The sequence below is a fragment of the Hyla sarda genome, chromosome 2 (genome assembly GCF_029499605.1).
Source record: "Hyla sarda isolate aHylSar1 chromosome 2, aHylSar1.hap1, whole genome shotgun sequence".
Taxonomy (NCBI): Eukaryota; Metazoa; Chordata; class Amphibia; order Anura; family Hylidae; genus Hyla; species Hyla sarda.
This window is the reverse complement of record NC_079190.1, coordinates 214,079,076-214,092,069: the sequence shown is the minus strand read 5'-3', so window position 1 is coordinate 214,092,069 and position 12,994 is coordinate 214,079,076. Positions and strand designations below refer to the sequence as shown.

The window sequence follows — 12,994 nt, the reverse complement described above, 5'->3', positions numbered from 1 at the left end:
GTACAGATAAAAACTACAGACATGAGTTTGCAGTGCAAAAAAATAAAAAAAAATAGCCCTCTAGCTCCTGGGGCACTAGATTGTGACCAGACATTTTACACATGGGTATGTGTGTGAAGCAGAAGCCACTTTCTTTACAAGATGCTTGTGGGTTACATAGAGAAACTGCTTTACACAGAAACCCATATGTAAAATGGCTGGTCCCACTCTAGCACGCCAGGAGTCAAGTGAAAAGCAGGGGAATAGAGCCATGCAGTGAGAGGAAAAGCAAGGTGGTTGTTAAGCCTCACCCTACTAATGGCCCTCATGATATAAAATTTAGGGAAGGAGGGTCGCTTTAAGGGTTTCATGCCGGAAAACTTCCCTACCAAAACAGAGGGGTATATTCTTACAACAGATATGAAATACTTACAGTACAATAATTACACTACGCTTGTATCTGATAAATGTTTCAAAACTGTATAAATGTATCTAAAAATTCACATTTTATTTGCAGAAAGTTATTGGAAAGGTGGGATTATCGTTTCATCTATTGCGGTGGTTCTCTTGTTTTTTACTGCAGTATACATAAATACGAAGGTTAAAGAATCAACAAGTCCAAATCCATCACCACTAAATAGTAAACAAGAAGAAGGAGAGGCGGAAACTAGTTGCTAGCCAGAAGAAAAATACAGCAGAACAGCAAAATGAAAGGTATCTACACCTAAAGGTGGCTCTACCATAAGGCATGTTAGGCGGCCACCTAAGGCCTCGCAGGGGTGAGGTGGGCGCTGGCTCCAAGAAAGCGCATCAGCAGCAGAGGCACTTTGAGTCACACAGCATTTCACGGCATAACTTTTTTTGTGTGTAGATAGCTGTATAGGGGGTAATTTTTGTACCGTAATCTACATTTTTATTGGTACCACATTTGCATTTTTCAGACTTTGTAATAACTTTTTATAACATTTTTGGGGGATGTGATTTGACCAAAAAATAAAAAACATAATTCTGTTAAAATACTTGTCCTGGGTGCTGCCAACCCACATTACACCATAACATCATGCTACATATCGACCATCTCGATGCTTGAATATCTTTTTTAATAAGTGTCAGTAAAGGCCTCATTTTCGGGTTTTGCATAAGGCCTCACAAAGCCTAGAGCAGCCTCTATCTGCACTTACCAAGGTAAAATAAAGACTTTAGGGGGAAATTTAGCAATAGTGTGGATTTGCATTTCTCATAGTGTTGTTCTTTACTGTATGAAACCCTTTACATTTATTGATGTGTCTCAGGTTAGAACGAATTTGGGGGCATTATATATTGTGGCGCATTACACCCAAATCTCTTACATACATCACAAGGTGCATCTTTACCTTACAACTTACATTCTTGAATAGAGAAAAGAAAGAGACTTGTGTCCCTTGGTGTGGAGACTCTAAGAATACACCAGAGGCCATATTAACCCTTTTTTTAAAATTATTCCATGAGACACATTTTTCACAGGTGGATGAACCAGCGTGGAAGTGTCCTCAGCAACCAAAAATATTAACCCATCTCCAAGCACAGCTATAACAACAGAGGCAACAATGGTGAGGTGAATCTATGTCAAAATTCACTTTGTACTCATGAGGAAGATGTTCACCAGCTCAGCTCAGCTCAGTATGATTGTAATTTCTGATTATGAGGGTGGCTGGCACTAGGACCACGTGGACTTAACCAGTCTCCATAGACAGCAATGTATTCAGCACTATATTCCATCAAAAGAATGAACATGTTCATTACCAGTGTAGCTGAACCATGCAAGTATTGTCGGTCCCCACAGACAGCAATGTACAGTGCCTTGCAAAAGTATTCATCCCCCCCTTGACTTTTTTCGTATTTTGGTGCCTCACAACCTGGAATTAAAATGGATTGTTTGAGGATTTTGATCATTTAATTTACAGAACATACCAATAACTTTGAAGATGTGTTTTTTTTATTTTTTATTTATTTATTGTGACACAAACAACAAATAGGACAAAATAACAGAAAAGAGTCAATGTGCATAACTATTCATCCCCCTAAAGTCAATACTTTGTAGAGCCACATTTTTGTGGCAATCACAGCTCCAAGTCGATTTGGATAAGTCTCTAGGAGCTTGCTACATCTTACAACTGGGATTTTTGCCCATCCCTCCTTGCAAAACTGCTACAGCTCCTTCAAGTTGGATGGCTTGCGTTGTGAACAGCAATCTAAGTCTGACCACAAATTTTTCGATTGGCTTGAGATCTGGGCTTTGACTAGGCCATTCCACATTTACATGTTTCCCCTTACATGTTTCCGACTTGTTTTTTTTTTGTGGCCGAAAAAAGTGCAAGGAAAAAAAAAGAGGATGCAGTAGTGATGGAAAAAAATTTATTTAACGAAATTTATATTTTTTTTATAAGGAAATTTTTATACATTTTTAAAAAAGGGATCAATTTATGTGGGTGGGCAGGGCACTAAAAATGTAGCCGACAATAATAAAAATGTAGTGCGTGTGTGTGTGTTTTTCACTTTTTTTTTCTTTGAAATATTTTTTAGGTAGTATTACTACTCCCAGCATGGAACATACTGTTCCATGATGGGAGCAGTAGTTCCTGTATTAATAGACAGATCGTCCCGGGTGTCACTCCTGACACCCGATGCGATTGTCCATAATATAGCAGAGATGCGGTGCGGCTCTATACAGCCCTTGCATCTCTGCACTATACTCTGGGCCGGCCAGTGATGTGAATAGAAATTCACATCACTCATTCATATTTTCTGCCCAGAGTGGGGATTGTCTGGATGGTGGCAGCCAATCCCCACTCTCAGAGGGAAATATGAATGAGTGAGTGGCCGGCCGGAGTAAAGAGCAGAGATGTGAGTGCCGGAGAAAGCCACCCCACATCTCATGAAGGATGATCGCAGTGGGTGTCGGAAGTGACACCCGTTGTGATCTGTCCTTAACTGCAAGTACTACTACTCCCAACATGGAGCACACTCTGCTCCATGCTGGGAGCTGTAGTACCTGCATTAATAGACAGATCGCAGCGAGTGTCTCTCCTGACACCTGCTGTGATCCTCCTGTATAATGTATAGATGCTGTTGGCTGCTCTTCTATGGACCCCTGCACTGAGGTGTATATATATACACCTATTCATATTTCCCACAGAGAGTTGCGATTGGCTGGAACCATCTGCAGGAAATATGAATAGGTGTATATATACGGCAGTTCAGGGGACCATAGAAGAGCGGCAGCCCTCATCTATACATTATACAGAAGGATCGCAAAAGACCTGAGGCGATCTGTCAATTAGTACAGGTACTACTACTCCCATCATGGAACAGTGTGTTCCATGCTGAGAGTGGTAGTACTACCTAAAAAATTAAAAAAAATTAAAAAAAGCGAAAAACACACACACACACACACACTACATTTTTAGTGCCCTGCCTGCCCACAAAAATTGATCCCTGTTTAAAAATGAATACAAATTTTGTTATAATAAAGATAATTTTGTTAAATACAATTTTTTCCATAACTACTGTATCTTTTATAATATTTTATAAAAAAAAAAGGTATCTCTATGACTTTTTTGGATTGCTATAGTCCAAAAAGGAAAAATAAAGCCTACAAAAAATGCCAAAGTTAAAACCCACATGTCATTTTTCTTGGCACGATTTCAGGGAAAAAAAACGCCATAGGCTCAACATGCTGCGACTTTGGCAAAACCACCAAGGAGCTAAAAAAAAGAGTGAAAAACGAAAAGTGGAAAAAGAATTTTGAGATTTCTCATTGATTTACAGCTAACATCTGGCCACAGCTTTTTTTTCAATGAAAAAACGCCATGGGGGCCGTTTTGGAGTTTCTTTGGGAAAAAAAGTGGAACCTTAGCCTTAACCACTCAAGTGTTGCTTTAGCATTGTGTTTAGGGTCATTATCCTGCTGGAAGGTGAACCTCCATTCTAGCCTCAAATCCTGCACAAAGTGGTACAGGTTTTGCTCAACAATTTCCCTGTATTTAGCACCATCCATCTTTCCCTCAACTCGGACTCTGACTCTTTCCCAGTCCCGGCTGTTATTAAAAACATGGGATGGTGTTCTTTGGGTGATGTGTTGGGTTTGCGCCAGACATAGTGTTTTCTTTGATGGCCGAAAAGTTAAATTTTAGACTCACCAGAGCACCTTCCTCCATAAATTTTGGGAGTCTCCCACATGCCTTTTCGCAAACTCACAATGTGCCTTTTTGTTTTTAGCTGAAAGTAATGGCTTTCTTCTGGCCATAAAGACCAACTCTATGGAGCGTACGGCTTATTGTTGTCCTATGTACAGATATTCCAGTCGCTGATGTGGAACTCTGCAGCTCCTCCAGGGTTACCTTAGGTCTCTGTGCTACCCCGGTCCGTGAGTTTTGGTGGGTGGTCTTCTCTTGGCAGGTTTGCTGTTGTGCCATGTTCTTTCCCTTTGGTTATGATAGATGGTGCTCCTGGGGATCATCAAAGATTTGGATATTTTTATAACCTAACCTGACTTGCCCTTCTCAACAACATTGTCCCTTACTTGTTTGGAAAGTTCCTTGGTCTTCATGGCAGTGTTTGGTTACTGATGCCTCTTGCTTAGGTGTTGCAGCCTCTGGGGCCTTTCAAAAAAAAAAAAAAGGTGTGTATATGTAATGACAGATCATGTGACACTTAGATTGCACACAAGTGGACATCATGTCACTAATTATGTGACTTCTGAAGGTAACTGGTTGCACCAGAGCTTTTTATGGGCTTCCTAACAAAGGGGGTGAATACATACGCACATGCCAATTTTCTGTTTCTAAACAATAGTTTTATTTATTTTTCTCATTTCACTTCACCAACGTAGACTATTGTGTTCTGATCCATCACATAAAATTAAGATTAACAAAACATTGAACTTAAGGCTGTAATGTACCAATATACGAATACTTTTGCAAGGCACTGTATTCCGCTGAAGAAAAACAAACATGTTCATTCTTTCAGCGGAGTCCAAAGTTCAGAATTTCATCTGCAATGTATAATACCAGAGATCTGATGAAAGGTGATTGGCATATATGAAAAAAAAAAAAAATTTATAAATAAAAAACATTTTGTAATTTCCTACAATTTTCTGGATCTCACAACCCAAGAAGAGAGTGTGGGCCTCACAATAATCAATCCGCATCTATGATATCGATACATGTAGGTGGTGTACTACTTGCAAGGAACCAGCCTTTCACTTGAAAAATGAAAACACTGCCTTCTTATTTCAACTAAGGATATGCTTGCTGTATGTACAGTAACAAAGTGAATGAGATTAAACAAAATGTCATCCACACAATGTAGGAAACAAATTCCACAAAAAATATATGTGGAAATTGAGATGTGTTGGCAATTTATATGTCTGAAAAGCTGCTGATATCTTGAAGATTTTCCGCAATTACTTTAGTAGGCAAGTAATAATCCATAGGTTCAGAAACAATGAAGATCCACAACAAATAAAATAAGCAAGCTGGCTGGTTGCTATGGGCAACTGGTCAATGTCACTGCACTGGTTTTGATACATTTTCCCCATTATTTGTACAAACAAGTCAACATTTCATCGACCTTTCTGTAAATTTTTTATTTTTAGCACAGGCCTTTATAAAACATTTCTTTTCCAACAAAGTTAATAATATCTCAAATGTATGGCACAAGCAGAACATTTTTTTCTGTATTTTATAGTTGGGCAGAGAATGTATGCAAATGTTCTGCCCAACAATAAAATGCAAAAAAAAAGTGTGCTTTTTTAGGATTTGTGCTTTTTTTTTTACATTAATGTAGCCATGTCTGGAATGTTTTTATGTATCTGTATTTGTATTATGTGTTCCTTATGTGTGTATTTTGGCAAAAACAAGAAAAGATCTCAAAAAGACCTGTTTTGGAAAAGAGTTATTTACTTAAGCTAAAACAAAACCTATTTTTAAAATAAACTAAGTTTATTTTAAAAAGAGGACACAAATAAAGTGATGAATAAAACTTTGCTAAAGATACATCCTAAAAGCATTCTAAGGTATCCAGAAGCAAGAACTAGGTGCTAGATAGTAAGTTCACGCGGCCGTTGTGCTCCGACCCATGCTGGGTTTGTTCGGCTGTTTTTTTTTTTTTTTTTTACGTTGGATGGACCATGAACAGGTTGAAATGCAACTGACATCGCTGGATCCCATTGACTTAAATGGGGTCCATTGAGTGTCCGGTATTTTACAGGAGATGACTGAAAAATACTTTGACATTAATAGACTCATATGAACTCATTTTTGTATATATTATACAGGTGTATTTTGTTTGTATTATTATGTTGCTGTTTATTATATTTGTTATGTTTTATATATATATTTTTTAAAATAGGGCATGCACCCTTTTTTTCTCTGCTTAACTCACGTCCTTCCGACAAAGTGCATTTTATGAGAGCACAGCGCCCGTATGAATGAGCCCTAAATGCAGTATATCATTAGAACACTTATAAGCAACTGGTCCCTTATACATGTATAGTCAGGTAGAAGTCACTGGTACAAAAAAAAAAAAAATGTAAGACATACGGGCAAATAAGCTCAAAAGTCAAGTAGCAGATACAAGAACGATGCAAATAAGATATTGCAATATGCATCACAAATCGCACATAACAAATAGTAGTACATTTATAGTAAAAGGAAGGGCTCAGGAACCCACAATTCTGGACAGACTGCTTCATCATTTCTTGCCTCTGTGTCTCTGCTACTTGACTTTTGGTCTTATTTGCCCTGTTTTGCCACTCTACTTGTGTCTACTTGATGCTATTCTTAGCGATTATGCTATTTCTTGTACTTGGGATTGTATATTTATTATTAGGGATATTGGTTTTCTGTTTTTTAAAATTCATTTGTATTGTTTAATCTTTTACTTGGCTCTGGCTGAATGTATAGTGTGGCCCTTTAATGGAGTATTAGTGATCACAGCAGGTTTAGGTCTCTCTCCCTGGTGGGACCTAAATTATTGCTATGCCATGATGACATGTCAAAAGTCTTTACAAATGACAAGAAGGCTTTAAAAGGGAACAAGTAAAAAAAAATATTTGTCCGATAGGTTTCTGTTTTGTATGCTATTTGAACACGTGCTGGAAATTCCTTACGGACCTTTTTGATGCAAGCATGATACGATTAGTAAAGGCTGTCAATAAAGTACGTAAGAAAGAAAAATAAATGTAGACTAGGGGAACTCCCATGATCAGCCACACAGTGCGCAGTTTGCATTTGCCTCCGGTTTGGTTGAACCAGACTAATCCCTTAAAGGGGTACTCTGCCCCTAGACATCTTATTCCCAGTGGCGGGACCCCCACAATCAGACATCTTATCCCCTATCCTTTGGGTAGGGTATAAGATGTCTAGGGACAGAGTACTCCTTTAAGGACAGAGATCAACAAAATTAAAATAAAAAACATTTTATTATTTTACTGTCCAATAAGGGATTTTTATTATAGTCCCCCAGAACAGCGCCAAGAAGTATCCAAATTTCCTGTGAAGCATCACAGCACCTGCACTGTCTTCATTTCTATATTTCATGTCCCCAAACCAAGGGACCATGGCAAGACACAGGCTGTGGCTGGACAACGATGAGCAATACTATATGCAGTGATTGGTGTTGTGGCCACAGCACAACCCAGCAAGGTGAGCAGACCATCTTTATGTGACATACTGTGTACACCCACCATTGGTAATGGCACTGAGAGCCACTTATATGCACTTATATGTGGCAGAAGTGTACTCTTAAAAGACAACCACAGCACAGTATTTAAAATATATATTTTACCAGCACTTACAAAATAATTTGCCAATTAAAATGATTTCCCAGTAAGAATAAATACATTTTCTAAAATACAAAAATAGAAAACAGGACAGTATTTACCAATAACAGCAAAATCTATTGGAGAAGACAACCCACAATTCTACTCACCATAGAATGGCCACTATGCATAAAGTATAATGCACTGGAAATCCTGCACAAAATCTAGTCTGGATATGGGAAAAGTGTTCTATAAATGTTCCCTGACTGCCTAATAAAGTCTTTAACCTTCCTCTGCTCCCTCGTAGACTCTGGTATCAGTGCGCCCCGCCTCTTGCCAGTCTCTGCTGACTGTCTTCTTCCCGAACCTGTGACATCACAGTGCCACCCAGCCAATCACTGTGAGTTCCCCCGGCTGTAGATGCTACAATTTGCAGCTTGGTTAAAGAAGCAACACTGGCCACAGGCAGAGCACCATGATACCGGAGCTACGAGGGAGCCAAGGAAGGTCAATTAAGGTTTTTATGATTTTAGCGGGCAGGCTGGAATTATTGCTTTAAATACAAAACGAAAAAAAAGAAATTATTCACCATTCAACCCCTTTAAGTTCTGCTAGATTGTAACTTTATAGGTTTGCAGGTGTCAACCTGGCTGCAACAATAAACAATATTTTTACCACTGGAAATAATGGAGAATTGTACATATAAAATATAGATTTATATACAGACAAGATCTCGATTTTATTTTTCTTTGAAAACTAGGACTCTGTGATATTTAATAGTCTCCAATAGAAGATTCTGGAATAACTGCAGCGTGCATGTCTCTTGTCATGATAGATTTCTCTTTCAGCTTTGACTGAAGCAACATATGCTCCACAACACCAATCCTAATGTCCATCTGAATGTTCTCCTGCTTCAGCTTTGTTAAGGCTTGCTTCATCTTCACAAGGGGAGCTGCAAAAAAAAGTTTACTATATTAACAGGGAAAAGAATGAGATTTAAAGCATTCAAAACAACCAAGGTGTCTGTGCTCCTACTGATCATATTGATAGAAAAGGCTGAATTCAGATGACCTTCAGAAAACTGGATGTGGGAGCATATATGTTATGTGGGGCACCAGGATCAGATCCCATCATGTGTAATTGGGAAAGTCTATGTAACATATATCATTAAGACAGAAATAGAGAAAACAGTACTTTGTAAAGCTGTAAAAGATCTTGAAAACTGCACTTTATATATTTATGAGGTGGACGGCGTAGGAGAGCAGAAGGTGTGTGTGTGTGTGGGGGGGGGGGGGGGGGGTTACCAATGGTTAAAGGGGTACTCCGCTGTTAGACATTGTGGGGGCGCGATGCCCCTTCCATAGACTTGCATTGAGGGGTGGCGGACGTGCCGTCACGAGGAGCAGGGCCGTGATGTCACTATGCCCCATCCCCTGCACTGCCAGTCATCAGCCTCGGAGAAAACTTAGCTCCGGGATGCTGAAGTACCAATAGGGGATACAATGTCTAACAGCGGAGTACACCCTTTAATGTATAAACCCGGACCACGGATCGGAGTGAGGCGTTATACCTCTTTTTAATCAGGTTAACCCACACTATAACCCGTTCATTGGATTTAGTGCGGGTATGTTGTTGGATACTCATGTAAACGTGTGATTTGCTGATTGTTTATTCAATAAAGAATATTTTTTTTGCTCATCTGGCTCATTCTATTTATTTATTTTTAAACTGTGCTCCAGCCAGACAATGGGGGGGAATAAATGAAAAATGGTGGCCAGTGTGGATGTTAGCTCTGCCTATACGTGGCTTCTTATAAATGAAATCTGCACACGGCTTTAAAAATTTGGTGCATCCAGTAAAATGTTGCATACAATGTGGCCAAAAAATGACAGGTAACATTAAAAATATCCGATAGTGGTAATATTTGTCAATGAGTTTTGTTTTGTCGTGCTTTCAGCCCCAAAGAACAGGTTGGATGAAAAAAAGTGGTGCAAATTTTGGCGCATCATCCACAGAATAGTCCATGCACCAAAATACTGGCGCAAAACAAACAAAACTAAAAAAAAACAATAAAAAAAAACAGTAAGTTTCTCAGTTCCTATCACCTAGTACATTGTGCCTTCTAGCTGTCCTGTGGGTGATCACGTTGGTACTGCTACGGTGTACATATGTTATATTGATGTTGTACATGGGCACATAGGCACTTACAGCAGGCCCATGGGCATAGACAAAAATAGGCAGCATTTGTCCCATTCACAAGAATTTAAGATGGTACAGAGCATTGTACATTGAGAACATGGGCACTTGCTCATCTAATCCCTCCTCTACACCTAGATTTGCTTATTATTGACTCCTTGACTTTGAACCAGAGTCAAATAAGTTGCACCAAATGCTCATACCATACAGAAGCAATTATTAAGAATGTTTATACATACTATACTATCCCTATGCTGTCCATACCCATTCTTTAGCATAAATCCACTAACCACTTGTATGTAAAATAATAGATGTAAAAGAGGCATTTCTGACAGATTGAAATGACTTACATTTTTATCCATTAGTTTTTTTTCTAGTATTTTCCCATTTTCAGATGAGTGTAACTGTAATTTATCAGAACTGGCGTTATGGTGCTCTAACTCTGGAACAATCATCACTTTCTTTTATCTGTGGAGTAGTTTCCAAGTGACAGCCGTTTATACTTTCATTACTGTTGCGCTGCGGTGCACAATGGAGGTGGGGAGCCGGCTCACCAAGCTCCCCTGCCTCCTCAATATTCCCTGTCCGGCCCACCCCCGTGTTGAATTTGCAAATGTCTTCACTATAGCCTGATTTTGGGGGGGGGGGGCGGGGGGGGGGGGGGGGAGGGGGGCAAGAGCTGTGCTTTGCACTTGTAATTTCTGGTGTACGCCATATGTTTGTAACACCTTTTAATGTTTTTGAGCGCACAAACTAAATGTTCATGTGTATGGGAAAGTTAGGAGAGATAACGCTTGTTGAAAAAGTGTGACTACCTTAAGAAAAGGCTCCTCAGTACTGTAATTGCAACAAACATGCCAGGAGAGCTGACAGGATCTTTAATCAAAATGTTTGTATAGGTAATCATATTATTCATCAGCAGCATGTTGCCAAGATATGAGATTTGCAAACACAACACAGCCCGGGTTACAAGCAAATGCCTTTCACTGGGACAAAATATAAAGATGTTTATTTGCATAACACTTTAAAGGGGTTATCCTACAAACAAAATAAAAATTACTAAAAAACTCAGACCAGCATAGGACATTAACCTTGCATCTATTATTCTACCATGACCTTTTTATCTCCTGTACGTGGCTCTAATAAACCTTTCTGCCCCCCTACTTGTTCCCTTCCCCACACGTTATCTTTAAAGGGGTATTTCAGGCCAAAACTTTTTTTTATATATCAACTGGCTCCGGAAAGTTAAACAGATTAGTAAATTACTTCTATTAAAAAATCTTAATCCTTCCAATAGTTATTAGCTTCTGAAGTTGAGTTGTTATTTTCTGTCTAACTGCTCTCTGATGACTCACGTCCCGGGAGCTGTGCAGTTCCTATGGGGATATTCTCCCATCATGCACAGCTCCAGGGACATGACATCATCATTGAGCAGTTAGACAGAAAACTTCAGAAGCTAATAACTATTGGACGGATTAAGATTTTTTAATAGAAGTAATTTACATATCTGTTTAACTTTCCGGAGCCAGTTGATATATATAAAAAAAGGTTTTGCCTGGAATACTCCTTTTAACTATAGGTCCCAGCATTCTTTGATGCCGCTCTGTGCTCACTTCCTCATAACTGCAGTTTTCTGCCCCAGTCACCTGACCAGCCCCAGCACTCAGAATGTTACTAAGCAACCATTCCCATCCTGCTTTCACCTACTGTACTATATAGCAATGATTCACAAAATGGGGGCCTTCATCTGTTGCAAAACTACAACTCCAGCATTCCCAAAAATTCAAAGTCCATCTGTGCATGCGTGGAGTTGAAGTTTTTAAGTTTTTAAGCAGCTGAAGGCACCCTTTGTGGGAAACACTGCTATGTAGTATAAACATATAATATATCAATTTATATGCCATATAAAAATATATCATATTTTAGTATTGCTATAGTGTGTGTGTATATGTAATTATATAGACAAAGAATGCTGCTGCACTCTTCTGTTGCTATATATATATATATACATATACATATATATATATATATATATATATATATATATATATATATATATATATATACATACACACACACACACACAAGTATATAGTGTGCATATATATTATATATAATCAGTGTTTCCCAACCAGGTGCCTCCAGCTGTTGCAAAACTAAAACTCTCAGCATTCCCACACAACCAGAGGCTGTCCGAACATGCTGGGTAGTTGTAGTTTTGCAACAGCTAGAGGCACACTGGTTGGGAGTCACGTCATAAAGGAGGCCTGGCTTACCAGAGAGATGCTGCAGTAAGCCAGGCCCCAGAGCAAGTTGCAGACTCCAAGGTCCCAGCCTCAGAGGTAGTATGGTCCAGGTCTCGGAGGTAACGTAGCTGACTATAGCTCTGCTTCATAAGAGACACACACGGACAGACACACGCACACACTGCTCTGCTTCATAGGACAAACACACACACAGCTCTGCTTCATGAGACACACACACACAGCTCTGCTTCATGAGACACATACACAGAGCTCTGCTTCATGAGACAGACACACACACACACAGTGCTCTGCTTCATAAGAGACACACACATAGCTCTGACTTATAAGAGAGACACACACATAGAGCTCTGCTTCATGAGAGAGAGACACACACAGAGCTCTGCTTCATAAGAGACGCACACAGAGCTCTGCCTAATAAGAGAGACACACACATAGAGCTCTGCTTCATGAGAGAGAGACACACACAGTGCTCTGCTTCATAACAGACACACACAGAGCTCTGCCTTATAAGAGAGACACACACACACACACACACACACACACACACAGAGCTCTGCTTCATGAGAGAGAGAGAAACATACACACAGTGCTCTGCTTCATAAGAGAGAAACACATCTCTGCTTCATGAGACAGACACACACACCCCTCTGCTTCATAAGAGACACAAACACTAACACACACTGCTCTGTTTCATAAGAGAGACACAGACATATCTCTGTTTCATACGACAGACAGACAGACAGACACACAC

At 39.4% G+C, this 12,994-nt stretch overlaps 2 protein-coding genes across 3 annotated transcripts in view; one reads left to right on the top strand and one right to left on the bottom strand.

Moving 5' to 3' along the window:
• Nucleotides 1-2,348, top strand: part of HHLA2 (HHLA2 member of B7 family) — a 28,781-nt gene extending 26,433 nt beyond the window's left edge. The window contains exon 6 of the mRNA XM_056560114.1: nucleotides 497-2,348. Within this exon, the coding sequence (XP_056416089.1) occupies nucleotides 497-657 (161 nt within the window). The 3' untranslated portion in view covers nucleotides 658-2,348. The remainder of the gene's footprint in view (nucleotides 1-496) is intronic.
• A 5,434-nt stretch (nucleotides 2,349-7,782) lies between these two features.
• IFT57 (intraflagellar transport 57) overlaps nucleotides 7,783-12,994 on the bottom strand; it is a 32,791-nt gene continuing 27,579 nt past the window's right edge. For both annotated transcript variants that reach the window (XM_056556309.1, XM_056556310.1), the window contains exon 12: nucleotides 7,783-8,732. In XM_056556309.1, coding sequence (XP_056412284.1) covers nucleotides 8,554-8,732 — 179 coding nt within the window. In that variant the 3' untranslated portion in view covers nucleotides 7,783-8,553. The remainder of the gene's footprint in view (nucleotides 8,733-12,994) is intronic.